The following is a 22,635-nucleotide window of genomic DNA, read 5'->3' as shown; positions in this document are numbered from 1 at the left end:
CAGTCTTCCCCATGATTGTGAATTCAACTGAACCAGACTGAGAGACCATTTAAAGGCTCAGGAACCCTTTGCAGGTGTTTAGCTGATTAGAGTGTGACACTTTGAGCCTACAATACTGAACCTTTTCACAATATTCTAATTTTCTGAGATTCTGAATTTGGGGTTTTCATAAGCTGTAAGCCATAATCATCAAAATTATATCAAATAAAGGCTTGAAATATCTTACTTTGCTTGTAATGAGTCTATATATTAGTTTCACCTTTTAAGTTGAATTACTAAAATTAATGAACTTTTGCACGATATTCTAATTTTTCGAGTTTCACCTGTATATCAGATTATTTAGATAATAATCTGAATTATGTGAAACTTCAAACTGAAACTATGCAGTGAAGAGGTATTAAAATAGAATAATAATTATTATTATTACTATTCAGAACCATCGGAACTGACCAACTAGAACAACACTTGAATCGAAGCCCCGCCCATTTAAAAACGTATAAGGCGGAGTCACAAATGAAACATATGTTTTCTCTTTACAAAAAAAATAGACCAAAACAAACGTATGCGTTATATGCGACAGAGAAATGAATCATAAAAATAAAACTAACAAACAACATTAATGGAGTTCTTTTCTTCCTCAGTTTTATTTATGTCAGCACATAGTTGTGTACATTACATTTACCCCGTGCACCTCTGCACCGTTCACCTTACAGAAACCTTTTAAAACATACAAAACACAAGTGTAATATCACATACATAAAGAGGAGAGGACCAGACACGACGAGCAGAATTCCAGTACGTCAAAGGTTTTCCAAATCATATATTCCACAAGTGATCTCAGAAGTATAAATACAATTCCAGGCTTATTTTATTATTATTATTATTTTATCTTTATATGTTTAAAATCCCTATTCTGCATCCACAAGAGAGATCAGACCGGATCTGACCGCAAGACCTCTGCATGATACTAGTCTATTTAAGCTTTACAGATGTGTGTGATGTGAAAGAGACAGACAGGTTGGAGAGAGAGAGAGACATGTTGGAGGTATCTTACAGTCGCACTTGAATCGAACATCAATCGTTTCACAAATGATGTTCTAGTATTCAGTTTTCCTCGCTTTAATACTGCAGTTCTGTGATGAAGCAAATCTTTACACCGTGTTTTTTTTTTCGTCTTGTATTTCTCATGTGGATGTTCGGATATGTGCATGTCAGTCCACGTACATCGGGGAGCTGGGAGACGTGGGCATTTGATCGAGGATCCTGCACACGTAGCTGGCCACATCTACTGAACGCTCCTCGTACATCTGAATGAAAGGATGTTTCTGCAGCAGACAAAGAGGGAGAAAATGTTGGCATTAAATGAACCAAGATGACTGACGTTGTAGTTGAAAAATAACATGACTAATAACTAGTTTTGTCTTGGTTTTTTATTTTAAGATTTTAGGTAAATATGTGTATTTATACACAAGGGAATGTGTGTATTTAGGAGCTGTAGCTAGTCACAATTTATTTTAGATTCATCATGATTTTAATGTCCCTTAATGCTTTGGCAGTACACACAAAAATCCTGTGGTGACACAAATTAATATTTACAAAGTAAAAAATATTAAATGTATTTGTTCAACTAATATTAGGTCTTAAAAGCTGCATTTATAATTTTCATTATGCATATATACATGCAAATACAACGGCAAGAATATAGTATGTGCATTATTTGCTCATAATACCCGATCTCATCTTCATTAAAGTCTGATATTGAGGACCATGTCCAGGGACGGATTACCGACGGGACCAATGGGGCCACTTTATGATCAATAATTTATGCTTTGCATAAAGCTGTAAAGGGTTACAAAGTTATCTGGAAGAGTTTAGATATTCATCAGTCCACAGTGAGACAAACTGTCTATAAATGGAGATGATTTAGTACTATAGGTACTCTCTCTAGAAGTGGCCGTCCAGCCAAGATGGCTCAAAAAGGCACAACGCAGAATGCTCAATGAGGTACAAATGAACCCTAGTGTGACAGATAAAGACTTGAAGGAATCACTGGAACTGGTTATCATCTCTGTTCATGAGTCTACTATACAGAAAACATTAAACAGGTTCATGGCAGGATACTATGAAGGAAGCCGCTGCTTTCCAACAAAAACATTTCTGTGCACCTGAAGTCTGTTAAAGACCACCTTGACACTCCATAACACTACTGGAAACATTTTTGTGGACTGATGAAAGTTAGTTTGAATTGTTTGGGAAGAACACAAAGTACATCGGGGTGGCTGTGGCTCAGTTGGTAGAGCAGGTCGCTGCTAACCGCAGGGATGGTGGTTCGATTCCCGGCCCACATGACGAAGTGTCCTTGGGCAAGACACTGAACCCCAAGTTGCTCCCAATGGCAGGCTAGCACCTTGCATGGCAGTTCTGCTGCCATTCGTGTGTGAATGTGTGTGTGTGAATGGGTGAATGAGTCACAGTGTAAAGCGCTCTAAGGTTAAAAAAGGCGCTATATAAGTGCAGACCATTTACCATTGCAGAAATGTTACTTTAGCAGGAAACAGTCACTCACCAGAAGCTCCTTGTACTTTGGCCTTTTTGATTCGTCCTTTGTAAGGCTGTTAAAAAACAACAATAGAAGATTTGATTAAAAAAAAAGAGAGAAACTGAGCAAGTGAAATCAATTATGTAGACTTAAAAAAAAAAAAAAAAGAGACAGAAAAAAAAACTGCAGTTCAATTCATTAACAGCAGGGGGAGTCATGCATCATATAACCAGATAACACAAATCTGGGCCATTACATCCTGTGTGCTGAGTGTGCAAAATCTTCAAAAACAGGAAATGCTCAATATTTTTAATATTGTGCTCCAGAACATGACTGCTCATGATGGGATGACTGGAAATGTGTGTCATTTGTGTGTGCGAGAAGTCTCACCACAGGTTGACAAAGTTGATGAATTTGGGGGAGAACTGTCTCTCCTCTGAGCTGCTGAGTTGCGGCGGGTCGCCCTTCACCACCTGCGTCAACTGATCAAACACACTGTTCCACTTCGGGTACGGAAACCGTCCTGTGGCCAGCTCATACTGAAAAAAACACATGCACACAATATTTCAAGAATAATACAGTGTCGACCACCAACAATCATTTTAGCAACACAGTAACACACTTTTAAAAATCACATGATAAACAGAACTCACCAGTGTGATTCCCAAACTCCACACGTCTGACCGGACGTCATAACCCTGTCTGGATGCACTGGGATCTATCCTCTCCGGCTGAGACACAGAGAGACATAAAGAAGCACGGTGAACGATAAAGAAAGACTGAAGTCAAACGCATCAGACTATACGTTCCGGTTGGGACACTTAACAGGTTTTAATAGGATGAAACAGATGCTCCAGTTTCATAATCATGGCTGTAAATGCTTTGTGTGTGATCTCATTCACAGTAAATACACATACATTACTGATGTCTACTGACTGATGATGTCATACTGGACTCTGTCCTCATGGGGAGACACGCAGTATGAGATCACACGCTCAGATTAGAGAATGCCATCAGACAGGAGAGCTACTGCAAAGCGGAGATTCATTCATGGATGCCATTCCTCATCAGAAACATGTTTACAAAGCTATCGAAATTAGACTTCTATTGTTTATATATAAACCTATCAATAATGACTCATGTGTCATTCTTCATGTTATGATAACGTCAGATAAATATTCGTTTCAAAGTCACTCTTCATTTCAGCCCACTTAAGAATATTATCCATTTCGTTAATGAGAATATTTAGCCAAAAACCCAAAATGAGAATATTTTCCCATTCATTCCTATGGGAAGTTCTGCAGAGCTTTGAGCGAGCAACCGTAACCAAGGGGGAGGAGCTTAACGAAGGGTCAATTACAACCCCAATTCCAAAAAGGTTGGGACAGTCGAGTGTTTACCCCTGTGAAACATCACCATTTCGTCTAATAACACTTATTAAGTATTTGTGCACTGAAGACACAAGTTTCAGTTTAGAAAGTGGAATTTTCCCCCATTCATCCATTATGCAGGTCTTCAGCTGATCAGTTGTACGGGATCTTTATTGCCATATTGTGCGTTTAATAATGCACCACACATCCTCAACTGGAGATGGTCAGGACTGCAGACACGCCAATCTAGCACCCGCACTCTCTGCTTATTCGGCCAGTATGTGGTTTGAAGTTGTCCTGCAGGAAATTACTGGGACGTCCCTGGAAAAGACGGAGCTGGATGGCAGTATATGCTGCTCCAAAATGTGACACATCTGTCTGCATTCATGGTGCCCTCACAGATGTGTGACTTACCCATGCCATGGGCACAGACACACCCGTGGCCCATACAGACACTGACTTTTAGACCTAAAGCTGATAAAAGCTTAGATGGACCTTTTCCTCTTTGGCCAGGAGAACACAACAGCTGTGTTTTTCAAAAACGATTTGAAATGTGGTCTCGACGGACCAAAAAACACAGTTCCGCTGTTCTACTTTTCATCTAAGATAAGACCGAGCTCAGAGAAGTCGGCAGCGGTTCTGGACAGTGATGATGTACGGCTTCTCCTTTACACAGTAAAGTCTTAACTTGCATCTGCTGATGCAGCGGCGAGTGGTGTCGACTAACTAAGGTTTACTAAAGTAATCCCAAACCCATGTTCATGATATCCATCACAGATAAATGATGTTTTTAAGACAGTGACGTCTGAGGGGTCAGAGTTCACAAGCATTCAGGAGTGGTTTTCATCTTGCCCTTTACACACCGAGATTTGACCAGATTCCTTGAATCTTTTAACTATATTGTGCACTGAAGAGGGTGAAATGCCCAAAATCCTTCCAATTTGTCTTTGGGGAACATTGATCTTAAAGTGCTGGATTATTTGCTGAAGCATCTGTTGGCAAATGTTGCTCTTGAAGGTCTCGGCTGTTTAACCATGACCATGACGATTGCCTCACCTGTTTAACATCTCCTGCTGTTTCACATTGCCTTGATATTTCAACTCGTCAAATTGTTATTGGGCTTAAATTGCCCGTCTCAACTTTTTTGGAGCGTGTTGCAATCATCTTTCAAGAGGTAAAACCTCATATAATGTGTAGATGTTGTGTTTTCAATAGCAAAGGGTGAATATAATTTACAAATAACTACCTTTTTGGTTTTTATTAATACGGTTCCAACTTTTTCAGAATTGGGGTGTGACGGTACAAGGAAGGGCACAATTCACAAACAGAAACTTAGTGTAAAATGAATAGTGCGCATCACTGACAAATTAACGAGAAAACTGAGCAAATGCAAATTGCAGTCAGTGAGAGACTGAGGACTTTGCTGCTGGAAACAGGAAGTGGAAGTCAAGTGTTTATCTGTGGCGCTGACGTGTTTAAGATGTCCAGAGTGCTTGCTCTGTGTGTGTGTGTGTGTGTGTGTGTGTGCTCTGACACCATGAATGAAAGCAGTCATGAGTTTGCGGAGTCTGTGTTACTGTAACAGAGTCACCAAATATAGACTGCAAACATGAGTGAATAAGTGAATAAGAGGTAGAAATGTAAAGAGATGGTCTCCCAGAGCTAAATATAGATAAACATCACAGCTTAATGCATTTAACCCTACACACGTGTATTAACCATCACAAGACTGATGATGCACCATTATCACATTACTAAACAGCTTCACTCAGATTCAGCATGGAGCAGACATTAATCAATATCATCAAGCCCCGTTCACATTGTCAGCAACTTTGTTGAACGGGGCTTCAGACATGAATACATTTTATAAGACAAAGTGAATCTGATCAACCATCAGACTGTAATGTAGGATATATATCTGCTCTCAAAATCACTGAAGATACAATAAGATGAGCAAATGAGGCAAGAATAATGAATGAATGAGTTTGTGAGTGAATCAATTATTGATTGCGACAAAGAAAAAATTATCAAGTGAGTGAATGATCGAATTAATGCATGATAGCATGAATGAATGCATGAACAAATGATCAAGTAATTGAACATTTAAGTGAATTAATGATTGTGTGAATGAGTAAATGATCGCATGAATAACAGCATAAGTGAATAAATGAAAGATAGTGTGAATGAAGGAATGAGTAAACAAATGATTAACAAAAATAAATGAAAATGCATGACTGAATGAATATTTGCATGAAGTGAGTGACAGAATGAGTGAATGATCTCACAAGTCAATGGTTGCATGAATGAATAAGTGAGTGAATGTTTAAGTGAATGAGTGTGTGAATGAGTAAATTATTACTTGAAAGATTGCATAAATGAGAAAGAATGAATAAACAAATGACTGAGTGAACGAACAATTAAGTGAATAAATGAAAGAATACATAACTGAATGAATAGCCGCTTTTCCACAGTCTGGCCAAACATTGAATAAGCAAATGAATGAGTAAACAAATGATTGAGTAATTGACTGAACCAATGACTGCAAGTGAATGCATGAATGATCACATGAATGATAGTGTGAATAAGAATGAACGAGTGAACAGATGATCAAGTGATTGACTGAATCAATGACTAAGTGAATGCATGAATAAAGGAATGTGTGATCACATGAATGAGTGTGAATAAGAATGGATGAATGAACAAAAGAATGAGTGAGTGATTGATGGAACCAATGACTAAGTGAATGCATGAATGAATGAATATGTGAAGGAATGAGTGAACAATCACATGAATGATATTGTGAATAAGAAGATGAATGAACAAAAGAATGAGTCAACAAATGATCCAGTGAATTAATGAATGTGTGAATGAATGAGTGACTGATCACATGAACAAATGATCGAGTGATTGACTCAACCAAAGACTAAATGAATGCATGATTGAATGAGTAAACGATCACATGAATGATAGTGTGAATAAGAATGGATGAATTAACAAATGAACGAGTGAATAAATGATCGAGTGATTGACTGAGCCAAGGGCTATGTGAATGTATTAATGAGTGAATGAGTGAACGATCACATGAATGATCATGTGAATAAGAATGAACAGATGATCGAGTGATTGACTGAACCAATGACTAAGTGAATGCATGAATGAAGGAATGTGTGAATGAATGGGTGAACGATCACATGAATGATAGTGTGAATAAGAATGAATGAATGAACAAATGATCATGTGATTCATCTTACTGCCATATATGGTCTACAGCCTGCATCTCTGGTTTTGGCGATGGAGTCCACCAGCTGCCCGCTGATGCCAAAATCACACAACTTAATGTTTCCTGTCCTGTCCAGGAGGATATTTGATGGCTTTATGTCTGCAGAGAGACAGTGAAAGAGTTTCAATCTGAGTAAAACAGAAATGCATTCATATCTAAAGTGGCTTCAAACAAGATTCAAACTCAAAAATCTCATCCTCATCTAAACAAGAACATACTTTTAACGGACTTTAAAAGATGACACCAGCACGTAGCCTCTCTTACCTCTGTGAATAATTTTCAAGCTTTCTTTTAAGTGGTTTAGTGCTTTCACAGTCTGTAACAACAAAGGATAGAGAACATGTTAACGACCTCAAACTACTACATCTTTCATTAAGCATCAGACAGGAATGAACGGTAACTCACAGCTAATGTTATTTTTCCTAAAATCTCCTCTGGAATCACTTCATCTAAAGAGGAATAAACGTATTTGTAGAATTTGTCGAAGGAGATAGACATGAGCTCCATGCATATCCAGCAGTCCCCCTGTGATGGAGAGAAAACACTCTTGTAAGTGTCTTTGATAAGACAGCAGCTCTTACAACAGTAATGTAAAGGATAGACAGACAATCAGACCTCTCTGAAGAGAGCCCCGTAAAACTGGACGATGTATGGACAGTCACTGCTCCTCATGACAACATCCAGATCCATCAGCAGCTGCTTCTGTTCTCGCTCATCTACCGTCGACCTGATTCTCTGTGAAAGCACACGAGCATCAAACTGGAGTAACAGTATTTGAGTTAGTACTGTTTTCCTACATAAACATTCCCTAGATGGATGTTTTTGAACATTGCGCCACAATGCTATCCCGCTTACTTTGACGGCCATGATTTTTCCGCTAGGTTTGTGCACCATCTTGTTGACGGAGCCGTATGCGCCTCGGCCGATCTCGCCCATATCCTTCAAGTCTTCTGCTGTGAAGTCCCAGTGCTGCTCTGGAGAGAGCTTCAGCTTCCCAGATGACTCTATACTGTGATTTCGCAGCCTCTCTCTTTAAAACACACCCACACACACACGAAAAGAGAATGACAGCCGGAAAAACACAAAACCAAATGGGTGTCTTGAAACTCTCCAGTCTCCATAGAAGGCATGTGTTAGTTTGACGGTGGTCGCGCACTAGACGAGAAGCGGCACGCTGTGTCGCGGCTAGGACACAGGTATCAAACGCGGGGCACATCAATACGGTTCAGGTGGCAGACAGTACACAAAAGTTACCAAGGGTTTTCCCCTTTTTTTAAGAACAAGGCTGGAGTAAATAATCGATGTCCTTTAATAACGATTTGGGTCGAATTTAATGGAAAATATGTGAGTTGCACTCCGTGGCGTGGCAGCCATTTGAGCAGCCTCCGGAGTCATAGCTGGGCACAGAGCGGCGGCGGTGTGCGTACATTCACAGAAAACAATTGTTTCGAATCTTAGAGTGCGCAATGTCGTCCGCCAGACATGTTCAGTCTACAACCCCATTTAAGCTCTAGAAGGAGATGTAGTCCAAATACCCATAGGTTGTTGTTTTTTTCATATGTGGATTCTCCAAGATTCTGTTCTGGTTCTAGTACTCTATTTATTAGTGAAAGTTTTCCAAACAATTACCCCATTTGTACCTAATCCTACTTTTGGAAGTCCACCTTCCAGCAGAGTCAATTAAACCAAGGCTGCATCCAAGTTTGCCTACATACTATTGTTGGTAATTGTTGGTTACATACATCGAGTATGTAGTAAGACAATATGCAAGTATTCAAATATGTGTATTGATACCACAGACCGTGAAACGTCTTTATCACATACGGTTTGCATGTAGCTAAATTAATTACCTTAAAATATATTTAAAGCAGATTTAAAACATAAGAACCTAGAGATTTTAGCAGCTTTGACCTCACGTTCTTTTGCACAATTCTTCAACAGAAAAAGTAATTTTTCTCTCTTTTTTAACCATTTTGGTTCCATTAGTATTTTTCCCATAGGGATATTAAAAAAATCTGTCATAAGAGTTGTAAGCCATGAACCAACCCAACCATCTCGGAGGTGATTCACAACATTACAAATTGTGATTTCAAGCAAATAAAATTATTTGAAAATCGAACATTAAGACAAAGGTACAAGACTGTGTAATTAACGTCTTTAATGAGGGAATTAACTAAAATTTCCATGAAGCATTGCGAATGAAGTAATCGAATTACAAATGATTGAAAAATGTGGCTGTAAAGCGGTTAGTAGGCAAGGAGGCGGCAAGAACCGGCTTGGCAATATAAATAATAGTTTTAATAATAAACTGAACTAAAAAACACACAAACATAAACACACACACACACAGTGCAGCTGCAAGTCATACTCTCTCTCTGGAACCATCGTCACCGGCCGCCTTTATCCCTCGCGCGCCCCCCCCCCCATATTTAAGTAGTTTGAGAGATAGGGAGAGCAACTCGATTGGGCCATTCGCAGTGCGTTGTGGATGTCGCTGCAGAGCTCTTTTGCCGCACTTTGTTTGCCACGATTCTCCGATTGGTGGATCTTTCTCAGCATGGATCTTTTAACTAAACATGCCTTTTAAAATTTAAGTTGAAATAACATGGACTGATGGCTTCAACAGAAGCATATACCATCGATGAACAACCTCAGAGCTCGCGGTAGGTCAGTCCATAAATCTATTCGCCTATGGACAAATGTATGGGATTTTTACTTTCGAAACCAGACTGTTGGGCTCTATGGTGTCATGATGGTTCTTCATTGTTTAAGCTTCGTGTCAGCTCTAGAAGAGATGTCTGATCAGTTGCAGGTGGACCTGTACTCACATGTGTGGATTCTGGAAAGGAAGTCCGGCCGTGTTCAGAGTGATTCTGGAAGTAGGTTTGATTGGAGGATTGGCAAAATTTAACTTCAGGGCTTTACGTTTACCTGATAGAGGAAGAGACCCTTGGATTAAAAAACATAGCCATAATCTCTCAGGATACTGAAGAGGAAGACAACATTCACAGGTGTTGTGTTCAGGTGACCATAGAATGAGATGTCTAACTAAGCCATGGAAGATGAAGGAGGTTTGGGTATAGACAGATGTTCACTAGAGACATGCACATCTGAGCACAAGGAGAGGAAACCAGGAGCCAGATTTCATAAAGCCATCAGGACAATGTCTTCTCTCAATGTTGAAAAATAAAGTAGATAACAGCTTTAGGAAATCTGGCAGAAGAAGACATGCACAACCCCTGCGTTGGACAGAATTCTGCATCTATGTTTACTCTTGCAAATAATAGTGTTGTAAAAAGATCTGATCACATCCAGACATGAAATGAAAAATAGGAACAAATAAACTTACCTTCACCACATGCAACACCCGGCTCAAACCACTTACAAGATCATAAATGAATCGGTAATCTGTCTCTTTATGTTATAGACAGCAGAGAACGCAGCAAGACAGCCAAAGTGCACACTATGCGCAGTTTACCTAGTTCATCCACAATAAAAATGCAGCCAATGCAAACATGACAAAATCATATCAAAAGTATCACATGTTGAAACTACAACTTTCAAATCTGAATTACTGTATTAACGGAGAACACACAGGTGCTAATAGTAGTGGGACGTGTTTCCATTGAGAAGAAGGACAAGGTGGATTTTATTTCTGAAATAGTCGCATGCCCCCACAATCATAATTTTGTATTTATTATGGTTTTACTACACCAATAACACTGTTCAACTATGGTTTTAATATTGTAGACTGCAGTTTCAGGTGGAAACCATGGTTTTACTACAGTAGTATTGTAGTAATTATGAAAAGGAAATAACCATAATTTTTGGCAGAAATCATGCTTTTAATATGGTCTACTGTATCCATATAGTAACTCTGGGTTTACTACAGATAAACCATGGTAATTCTTGTGGTTACTATGGTTTTAAAGCATAATAACCCAAAAAGTAGTTTTAATTTTCCTGTATTTTTACTACGAATATCAAGGTTAAAATATGGTTACTATGGTAAAACCATGGTAAATGTATTGCGAGGGAACACAAAACTTTTAGAAAAAGAAATCCCCGCCCTGTCCTCTAAGAGGCTCCATAAGAAGAATTATCCAATGACGACTGTAAGATAATTCATGATAATGATAAAAATCAAAACTAAATTCTTAGCAAAAGCAATATAACTCTCCAGTGTTTGAGAAGCTCTAGACTGGGGAAAACTAACTTCTTTATAAAAAATAAGGAACGTTTTCCTCTCTCCCTCTCTCTGCGACACCACAAGAATGCAAGGATTCAAAACCTGGAGGAACAACATTCATTCTCTGAAATCTCATGGCATGTCTCAACAAGCTCATGTTTGTTTGAGAGCTGCATATGCCAAAAACATCCCTGATGCAGTGCTAGAAAACAAAAATAAATGCAAATAGGGGAAGAACAAAAACAGCGACAACCCCAAAGCAATATTTGCTACATTGGTTAGTAGATAACCATCCAAACCAGCTGTAGAAAAACCCGCCAGAGCTTCCATTACAATGTTTGAATTAAACCCCAGAAATTGATCATTACAGAAGATACATGCATAATTATTTCAGTTATTCAGGGAAAATGTGAAGGTTGATTTAACCGAGTAATGATAGTGAGGACCAATCGATTGTCCCAAGTGTGAATCTTTTCACTCCAAAGTCAATGGAAGCTCAAAGCTTTAGGCTACGTCCACATTAATCCGGATAAATTGAAAACAGCATTTTCGAAATGCTCCCCGTCCACCACATTTTTCACCATTTTCCAAAAGCTGCTCGTCCACACTAAAACGTACGAAAACTCTTAAATCCCTTTTGAGTTTGCATTTCATGTATGGTCTGAAACACAGTTGACCTTGTGTTCAGTCGCTGGACAGCAATTTCATGGAAACTTCCTGTCGCCTTTGAAGGAATACAATGGGAAGGTTGTACAAAGTAACATCTAGGCATAACAATGCATGTACCGCCATCTTGATTGTTTTGGGTTGAATGGATCACACGACTGCGTCTCACGACAACAAATACATCATCATTTCATATATCTCAGGTTCCCCCGTCCACACTACAACGTTAAGACAGTGTTTTCAAATGTTTCAACTTGGGAGAGCTTTTTCGAAAAGCTGTTTTCAATGTCACAAATGCCATCTCAGTGGGGACGGAAGGCCAAAACGTACAGAAAAATATGCGTTTTCAAACTAAAATGTATTAGTGTGGACGTGGCCTTAGACTTGTGCCGATTTCTAACTAAACGCCATGTTAAGTAGCCGTTTGGTGCAGCAGTACGAACATTTTATGATTAACTGTTTTTTAAAAGCCGACACTAATATGCAGACAGAAACGTAGAACATTAGCAAAATGTCTTACAATACTATACAATAAAAGTTCATTGTTAAGACATCAAAAAGACCAATTAAAATAGTCCATATGACTTTAGTTTTCTAAAGCTAAAATGATAACTTTGCGTATTCGCTCAAAAGCTTCCCCTCAAGTTTTGAAATCTCAGAGTATGTTCCAATATGACGCACAAAGACGCGATGCGCCAGTTGACGTCAATCAGCAGTTCTGTTTCAAAACTTAAGTGATCTTGGTTGATCTAAAACCATCTAAGGGCAGACCGGCTAGCCACCCGCCACCACTAGCATGCAGAATGGTCAGCCCTAGGCTGGCACAAGTCTACCAGACGCCCTGCGTGGATGGATTAGTGTCGAGCAGAAGACAGACTTCCCCAGATCAGTGTCAGACGTGAGCAGAGCGAACAGACACGGTTTAGAAGAATTGGCTTACTTTGGGGAACTCCAGACAGGTTTATCTGAAACCCTGGTGGTGAGAAGAACAATGAACACTTCACTCATCAACACACAAACATGGTTTAATGTGGAAAAATGCCTTACTGAAACTATTCACAGCCTCTGTTCGAGCCAATGTTAACTCTGTTACCTGTTATTATGTGTTATGTAGCACACTAGTGTGAATGTATGCATCTTAATCAAAATGAAACAGCATTCACAACTCATTTTACTTCCATAAAGGGACATATTTGGGTGTTTCTTACATTTCGGGCACTATAAGCAGCACTGTGGTTTTGTCTATTAATAATGTCCAACATTTAATATGCATGCATCACAGAAGATCAACGTTGTCTTTTTTTCCTGGAAGTCATGAAACATACCACCACAGCGTCATTTCCAGCACATCTCAAATTATCTTTTGTATTAATAGGATTCTGTGCTGGAAATGACATTTTTAATGTTTTTTTTTAAATAAAACAGCTGACTCGTTTGTTTTGTTAAGTCTTATTTTATAGCTAACATTTAATATTTCCTAAATATACACAATTAAATATTATTTTCACACGTTGTGTAATTATGGCAAAAATACAACTTGATTATAACTGATGCCAAATAAAAATATTCTGCTCACAAGTGATATTTCCACTGTAGTTTTCTTCCAACATCACTTGTCTCAATAGGGTTAAATCTGTTTGTTGTGGTGGAAATGATGCCACAAATGTAGGACTTTTTTCAGTTATTGTTATTTTTTCAGAAATGATTTGTTTGTTTAGCTGATCATTGTTTTAAACATGTTATAATTCCTATATTTAAAATGGATTTTCATAGTTTAAATGTCTGGGAAAAGGCTAAAAACAGTCAAATATATACATAAAAGACATCTGAAAAGTAACAAAAATAAATGATGAAGGCCTGGTAAAAAAAAAAATTTCCAATTCAGATTTAATGAGACCTTCATATATTAAAAAAATAAAACATTGAAATCTCCATCCATTCATCTTCAACCGCTTATCCGAAGTCGGGTCGCGGGGGCAGCTGCTCCAGCAGGGGGCCCCAAACTTCCCTATCCTGAGCCACATTAACCAGCTCTGACTGGGGGACCCCGAGGCGTTCCCAGGCCAGTGTGGAGATGTAATCTCTCCACCTAATCCTGGGTCTTCCCCGAGGCCTCCTCCCAGCTGGACGTGCCTGAAACGCCTCCCTAGGGAAGCGGCCAGGGGGCATCCTTACCAGATGCCCAAACCACCTCAACTGACTCCTTTCGACGCAAAGGAGCAGCGGCTCTACTCCGAGCTCCTCACGGATGACTGAGCTCCTCATCTCTAAGGGAGAAGCCCGCCACCCTTCTGAGGAAGCCTATTTCGGCCGCATGTACTCACAACCTAGTACTTTCGGTCATGACCCAAACTTCATGACCATAGGTAAGGGTAGGAACAAAAATTGACCGGTAGATCGAGAGCTTTGCCTTCCGGCTCAGCTCTCTTTTCGTGACAACGGTGTGATAGAGCGAGTGCAATAATGCCCCAAAATTCCTATTGAACTTTGTGCAAGTTTAACCTGCAGCTACCGGAAATGCTTGGTTGAGGTTATTGCTGCCAAAGGAGGATCGACCAGTTATTAGGAGTGGTGGTGGCGTAGTGGGCTAAAGTACATAACTGGTAATCAGAAGGTTGCTGGTTCAGTCCCCACAGCCACCACCATTGTGTCCTTGAGCAAGGCACTTAACTCCAGGTTGCTCCGGGGGGATTGTCCCTGTAATAAGTGCACTGTAAGTCACTTTGGATAAAAGCATCTGCCAAATGCATAAATGTAAATGTATTAACTCCAAGGGTTCACTTAATTTTTCCACAGCACTATGGATGTTTAACGGAATGTGTTCAGTAAAGACATTAAAGATTATAATTGTTTGTGTGTTGTTAGCTTAAACACATTGTGTTTGTCTACACTTGTGACTTTGATGAAGATGAGATCACATTTTAAGATCAATTAATGCAGAAACCCAGCTAATCCCAAAGGGTTCACATACTTCTCTTGTCACTGTATTAAAACATGAAAATGTTAATTTGCTTTAATAGAAATGCAAGTAACTCAATACTAGGAAGTGTCACAGGTTGACAATGTCATCAGAATGACATTATCAAGCCCCAAGTAACGCAAGTGAACAGAGATGAAGAATCACTCTCAATAACAATATATTTCCCATTCAACTCCCAATATTCGGGAAAACACAACCACATATGACCTCGCATTGACCGTCAAAACTGAACCTTTGCGCCGGGATGTGCATCAGTGAACTGGTAAACATGGGAAATACGTTGACATGCAGAGGAACATCACAAACAGCAGTCAACAAACCAGCAGAACATAAAATAATGAAAACCATCAGACTAAGAAATGAAGAAGAGAAAATAAAAACGAAACTATGAGGGCATCTGGAGGGGAACAAACTGCAGTTCTGAGGAAATAACTTTGCAAGGTCTCACCGTGGTCCAGCGTCAGGGAGGATTGTGGGTAAGTGGAAAGAGATAAAGCGAGAGAAATATCATGAGGAATTATTCTGTTTGGTTAAGAATCAAATAGAGTTGTCATACAGAAATGTCCTACAGAAATCCATCCGGTTGAGGTATGGGGACTTTGAAAAATCATGTTAGGTTCCTTCATGACAGACAACAATAAGAAATAGGTTTCGTAACACAGAATAACACAGAAACGATAAATGTGTCATTTTGCAACAGGTTTACACAACATTGGCTGTGTCAGAAACCAAAACCAGCTGTTTAACTGCGAGTCAATGACTAAACAAGCAGCATTTCTATATGAAGGTACTTCAGAAGAAAAGTTTCACACAGACTTGAGATATAATAGTGTCGAACATATTCAACTGATCTTCAGAAACAACCAAAAACGTTTGTTATGGAATATAATGCATATTTTAAGATACATTGTGACAAAGAAGCATCTAGATGCCTATAGGGAGCATTTTTTAGTTTTCCGACATAGCCATTGTTGTGACTGATTTCACAAAACTGTTATAACTAAACATTATCCTCTCAAATATATATATATATATATATATTAGCCTATTTTTAAAAAGTACGCATTTCAATTTAATTACAACGTTCCATTAAAGTGAACCCAGGAATTTTAATACAAACGAAATAAAATGTATTCAACGCAAATATATTCAAGTTTTATTCATTACATTCTGTTCCAAGATTATTAAAAAAACATGTTATGAAAGTGAAATGCGTAAATCTTAAAAATAGCCTAATAATTTATTTAGTTTGAGTTACTACATAAATATAAATCAGTATATCAGTATAGAGAATAAATCTCAGGGTCGTATTTCACCTCCAAATATGATATTATATTATACATTGCACAATAAAAATAAGCTTAAGATAGTTAAGGTTTTTTTGCATTGTAATATTATTTTAGTGACTTTATTACAGTAAAAGTATTACTGTTATCCAATGATCTTTTATCAATATAATTATGAACTAAAGGCAGTAAATTCTACCATGATATACAAATACTTTGATATAAATAATATACCCTTGGGGATGCACCGATGTATCGGCTGCTGATATTTATTGGCCAATTTTTCACCAAATTAATACCATCGGCATATCGGTTATAAGCATGTTAATATGGAAAAATGGCATAAACGGGCGTGACAGTTGAGGAAAAACGGCACTTACCTATAGGCTACATGATGCTGGAAACCATCTAAAACACTTTGAAACCAGCAGACTTTGACTTTTGAGATATCGGTATGATATTCATTAATGCTGCATGATTGTTTGAATTAAGGTTAAAATCGCAATATACAAGCTGTATAGCTTGTGTGATTTCTAAACTTCAAAAGGTCGTTTCTTCATTCAGTGCTTCATTCAGCACTGTGTGAGCAAGCGGCGCCCTGTAGCGGTCTGGATGGTATTTTCCATTATCATTTATACCACTTTAATACAGAATTTAAAAGTGGGTTTTGTTCCTTTGATTTAAACTTTTTATTTTTAATTTGTAATGTTCAATCATATACAGTACATACATGTAAAATGTGAGTTCTGTTGTTTTAAACAGTAAAAATAGAAGTGCACAAATGTTTTAGAACTACAAAATTGACCTTTTTTCGTATAAATCATGTTGTCATATTTCGGTTTTTTTATCTTCTACTTATCTTTCATAATCGTATATTTTTAACAGATCCAGTGTTCAGTGGAAATTATTTAATGTTAGAACAGTGAAAATGCTTTTGTACCTCTTTGCACATTTTTAAAGCATAATTCAGTAAAACAGTGATTTAATGGGAAAATAATGTAAGTGACATAATAATGGATTCAGCCTTTTTGTTTTATAATTTTTTTGTTAAAATTAGTATCGGGAAAAACGTTTATATCAGTGCATCCCTAATTATATTATATAATATATTGCACAATGAAAATTAAGCTTTACAATTAAGACTGTTTAATGCATTGTAACATTAATTTTAGTGACTACTAAACATTTCCCTTATTACGGTAAAAGTACTACTGTTATACAATGATCTTTTATACAAGTATAAACTAAAGGCTGTTCAACTAATTCTACCATGATGTATAAATACTTATTTAAATAATATCACTTTACTCGCATTACGGTAATGATATTTGAAGACGAAAATGTGCTTAGTTGTCATGAAAATAATGTAACAATGCAAATAATAATAATAATAATAATGCAATAATAGGCTTCTTCAAACAAAAAATGCAATGTCTAATTTTATGTGAAGAGAAATATGACCCGCACATGTTCTTGACAGGTTTCGTGAGATTCACTCCAACACATGTGCTTTATAATGAAAGAGGAATACTTCTTCTGAGGTTCATTAATGAATTAGTCTACATTTAAACCAACACATGATAACTAGTCCCAACCATTGAATGTAATGTTCGTAACTACCTGAATCACTCTGACACCTCCAGCATGAGTTCATCTCTGAAAATAAAAATGAAATAAGCTGCTTTGTACAGAATACTCACACTTACTGTTGTACATGAAATAACTGAGGTTTGCTTAGTGAATTATAGACCAATCGTGAGCTGTAACTAGTCTATTACAGGTATCAAAAAGCAGTGCACTTTGAATTAAAAATCTGGACTAGAGGTCGACCAATATATCGGCTTTACCGATTAATCGGCACCGATAGTTGCTTTTTGGAACGATCAGCTATTGGCAAAATTCACACTGATAGTTGCTGAGAGTCCCAGGTGTATTTCAGGCTTGTTTATAGTTAAAGGTGCAGTATGTAAGATTCAGAAATCCTTGTTATTAGTGACACCTGTGGCCGTTAAGTAAACTGCATCTAGCTACCTGTTACTCGTGCTTGCGCACACACTCCATAGGGACGTGAACGTGCATCGCCCAAAATAATGACGTAACGTACAAAGAGACTGAACGTGATTCATTGACATCATGCTGACAGATGAGGTATCATAATTAAAATGAAACAGTTATGATTGTTTTACTACAAACTTTGAGACTGTTTATATATTTGACTCTCCAGTGCTGGAACAGGGCTCAAACAAAGTGTGGATATCGGTCTGACTATTTAAGACTGTAGTTTGAAGTAATCAATTTTCTTTGCATGATACATTGACTGCATTTATACGATAGCCTATTAGACAAGCGTTAGCTAGCTAGCCAGCTTTATCAATAGCTGTTAGCTACATTTGGAGGATGCTGACAGTCGTGGTTCATAAAATACTGTACATTATAAATATGTTGACACAATTCAATATTGATGTGATTCCTTCACAACTGTCATTTTGATATATCGATGCGCTATTGTTTTATAATAATAGATTGCAAATATTTTCTGCATAATCAAGTTACGTTACACTAATGAATGGAGCTTTTTGCATTATAACATTGTCTAGCATTCAATTCATGTGTTATTGTAGTTTACCTGGCTGAATAATTACAGATTAACATTAACCTGATTTTTAGTATAAAGAGAAGACTGTTGAAATTATTTGAAAGTTATGACGCAAGGTAGCTTGCAATTCGTCAGTGTTAGCAGGCAAGATCAAGTTAGCTTCAACGACATGGATAAATCATTTTGGCACTATATTTCACACGCTTTGCTGTTTTGTAAGCTTACCTGTCCAATAAGAAGCGCCAATTTAGGGACGGTTTGAACCCCAAAACCGAATGAAGGTCCCTCCAGGAATCAAACGCCCTGCCGATGTTCACTCTAGTTTTCGCTCGACCATGATCACATTCCCGCTTAGCCAGATGGGATTCAGTAGATAAATGTTTTTTTGGCTTACTCAGAGTAAATACTTAATACTCAAGAGTCGGTGTTGTGCTGGGAGCCGGACGTTTGCTGGATTAATCTCTAAGATAACGTTACCTAGTGTTGCAGTTTGTTGACGCTGTTGAATAGCGGAAGAGAAGAGATTATGGCGGCAAAGCCCTCGGGAGCATAAACGTCACATCCTTTGGATTTTCCGACAAAAGCGACCCGCTCCCTTCGCATGAAATTCAGACGACAGGCTTTAATAGGAAACCTAGGAACTCATTTTTTAAGTTGCGTTACAAGCCGCTCACATATTGCCAAAAAAAGGGTGAATATTACATGAAAAATATATCATATTGCACCTTTAAAAGTCCTGCGTTCTTCACCAAATCTGATTTAATTCATGTTGGACTCCTGATGCCTCAACGTCTGTGCTCGTGACATTTAGAAACGATTAAGACATTTTTTTAACATTCAATAAATAGGACGGCCTGGGAAGCTCAGCTAGTAAAGACACTGACTACCACCCCTGGAGTCGCAAGTTTGAATCCAGGGCGTGCTGAGTGACTCCAGGTCTCCTAATCAACCAAATTGGCCGGTTGCTAGGGAGGGTAGAGTCAAATGGGGTAACCTCCTCGTGGTTGCTATAATGTGGTTCTCGACCTTGGTGGGGCATGTGGTGAGTTGTAAGTGGATGCCGCAGAGAATAGCGTGAACCCTCCACACACGCTACGTCTCCGCGGTAACACGCTCAACAAGCCACGTGATGAGATGCGCAGATTGACGGTCTCAGACGCGGAGGCAACTGAGATACGTCCTCCACCACCCGGATTGAGGCGAGTCACTACACCACCACAAGGACTTAAGCGCATTGGGAACTGGCCATAACAAATTGGGGAGAAAATAAAAAAATATATAATAATTCAATACATTGATTTTAAAAACTATCGGCTGATTAATCGGATACAGGATTTATCCTCCAGCTTAGTTATCAGTATCGGCAAAATCCAATATCGGTCGACCTCTAATCTGGACCTTTAAATAACATCAAGCCAAATAAAATGAGAATAATCCTCATTTCTGAGGGTTTTCTGCAATGCATACTTTCATAACAGGTTCAGTCCTCTTGAAATAACATGAAATTCAGTGTCTTGATTAAGAATTAAACCCCAAGGGGGTAAATAATATAATAAAACTCAGACTCACATTTATATGAATTAAAATACAAATATATTTTATTAGGATTCACATAAACGCACTATGATAGCTGGCTAAGTATTAACCCATACAATCATAAATGCAATGTAAATAACGTCCACAATTATTCACATGCAATCATATATTCCGTGGTTCAAAAATTCATTAAATAACACATTAACCTATATATGAATGAATAAATAACGCTTAAATTCCCTTAAAATACGCAAATGTACCTTAAGTTTATATTAGCATTGACCTGCCGTTAGCCATCGAGCTAATGTATGTCAACAAACTCCAACCTAAAAACTAACAATCATTTTTCCACATGTCAAAATAACGTCAAACAAGATGTTGACATGCGGAATAAACATGTTTTATGTGGCGCATATATTAAATAATAATACATGTTTACGGGCCTGACAGTGTTTGGCTTATTAGATCACATTAAAGAGGTCAAATGATTATGGTTCTGGTGTGTTCTCACCTTGCATGCTGCTCATGGTGCTGCTGATGTGTTGACTTTGGGTCTGATGGTGCTGTGGTGTGTTGTTACTGCCCAGGTTCGAGGCTGATGTTGAGGTACTGCTGGAAGTCGCCATTTAGGTTCGCGTTTCAGCAGCCAGTGTAGGGCTGCAATGCAGAGAGAGAGAGAGAGAGAGAGACTATAGCAATCTACATCTCTCTCTCTCTCTCTCTGTGTGTGTGTGTGTTAAATGTGAAAACAGGGCTCTTTTTAATTTTAGAACACCTTGGTCGTAACTTCACAACATATTTCATCACGATATTTAGCCACATATTTTTTGTATATTTCTTCCAGGGGTACTAAATATGCGTATGAGCTTTTATCATTAAAATAATATAGATAGATAGATAGATAGATAGATAGATAGATAGATAGATAGATAGATAGATAGATAGATAGATAGATAGATAGATAGATAGATAGATATTTGCATTTATGACCTTTATCCTATTTATATTTTTATAAGAAAACGCGTGAATGTTTTTGAAAGCAACTGTGCTGCGAACTACATTTCCCATAATGCTTTGTTCCGCGGTGCGTCATATCCGGGAAAATGTACCGCTGTAAATGTTAGCTCAGTGCGATTAGTTTGAGAGAGATATTGTCATTAAATCATTACAATAAATGTCCAAAAGAAGACCATTAATAGTGTCACTCTCTCAAATCAAATTAAATGTGTTTTATTAGCTTGACAAATGTTACAATTTATTACCAAAGCATTTGCAATGTTTACAATGAATTTTGAGCAGTCGAGAACAAATTATAGGATTATTAAATAAAAAATCAATTAACATATAATGTAGAATTCTCTCTCTCTCTAATAATATTAATGTTGAAACAGGGCTATCTTTTTATTTTTAGAACGCTTTGTCGTAACTTCATCACAATATTTAGCCACATGTTTTTGTATATTTCTTCCAGGAGTACAAAATATGCTTATAAGCGCTTATCATTAAAAATAATAACCGGAAAACTGTACAGTTGTAAATGTTTTTTTTTATATATTTTAATTGCCATATCAAATTATACAACAGTATAGTTTAACACACACACACACACACACACACACACACACACACACACACACACACACACACACACACACACACACACACACGGCTGGACTGGTATAATTCACTGTGTACACAAAATAGATCGGGAACGTCAGGACAAAAATGTCCCCATTGAACCCATTAAAACTGTGTGTGTGTGTGTGAGCGTGTATTTATCACTTTGTGGGGACCAAATGTCCCCATAAGGATAGTAAAACCCGAAATGTTTGACCTTGTGGGGACATTTTGTCGGTCCCCATGAGGAAAACAGCTTATAAATCATACTAAATTATGTTTTTTGAAAATGTAAAAATGCAGAAAGTTTTCTGTGAGGGTTAGGTTTAGGGGTAAGGTTAGGTTTAGGGGATAGAATATAAAGTTTTACAGTATAAAAACCATTATGTCTATGGAAAGTCCCCATAAAACATGGAAACACAACATGTGTGTGTGTGTGTGTGTGTGTGTGTGTGTGTGTGTGTGTGTGTGTGTGTGTGTGTGTGTGTGTGTGTGTGTGTGTGTGTGTGTGTGTGTGAGTTACAGCAAATATAAATATTCTCCTTGCAAACTGACCTTAATTATTTTTTGTGCAGT

General features: G+C 37.9%; 1 protein-coding gene across 4 annotated transcripts; it reads right to left on the bottom strand.

Moving 5' to 3' along the window:
• Positions 1–625: 625 nt before the first annotated feature.
• LOC127653201 (dual specificity mitogen-activated protein kinase kinase 4-like) lies at positions 626–21,099 on the bottom strand. Of its 4 annotated transcripts, XM_052139794.1 has the most exons (13): positions 20,954–21,099; positions 17,931–17,966; positions 12,985–13,017; positions 10,018–10,120; positions 8,045–8,219; positions 7,805–7,924; positions 7,595–7,714; positions 7,454–7,505; positions 7,161–7,288; positions 3,193–3,270; positions 2,930–3,078; positions 2,567–2,612; positions 626–1,325 (listed from the first exon to the last, which is right to left on the bottom strand). In XM_052139794.1, exons 1-13 carry the CDS (start codon positions 21,066–21,068, stop codon positions 1,212–1,214), a joined length of 1,269 nt encoding a protein of 422 aa, XP_051995754.1. In that variant the 5' UTR covers positions 21,069–21,099; the 3' UTR covers positions 626–1,211. The 4 variants fall into 4 exon arrangements, with proteins under 4 accessions (XP_051995754.1, XP_051995755.1, XP_051995757.1 ...); XM_052139795.1 differs by lacking the exon at positions 12,985–13,017; XM_052139797.1 differs by lacking the exon at positions 12,985–13,017 and having other exon boundaries at positions 10,018–10,108.
• Between the last annotated feature and the right edge of the window lie 1,536 nt (positions 21,100–22,635).

The sequence above is a fragment of the Xyrauchen texanus genome, chromosome 12, assembly GCF_025860055.1.
Source record: "Xyrauchen texanus isolate HMW12.3.18 chromosome 12, RBS_HiC_50CHRs, whole genome shotgun sequence".
Lineage (NCBI taxonomy): Eukaryota > Metazoa > Chordata > Actinopteri > Cypriniformes > Catostomidae > Xyrauchen > Xyrauchen texanus.
The sequence above is the reverse complement of the archived record's forward strand: the minus strand, read 5'-3'. Positions and strand labels throughout refer to the sequence as shown.

Coding starts and splice junctions, on each gene's coding strand:
- LOC127653201 (XM_052139794.1), bottom strand. CDS start 21,068: ATGGCGACTTCCAGCAGTACCTCAACATCAGCCTCGAACCTGGGCAGT. Junction 13,018..17,930: donor GAGGTGTCAGAGTGATTCAG/GTAGTTACGAAC, acceptor TCTCACCACCAG/GGTTTCAGATAAACCTGTCT. Junction 7,506..7,594: donor TAGGAAAAATAACATTAGCT/GTGAGTTACCGT, acceptor TTGTTGTTACAG/ACTGTGAAAGCACTAAACCA.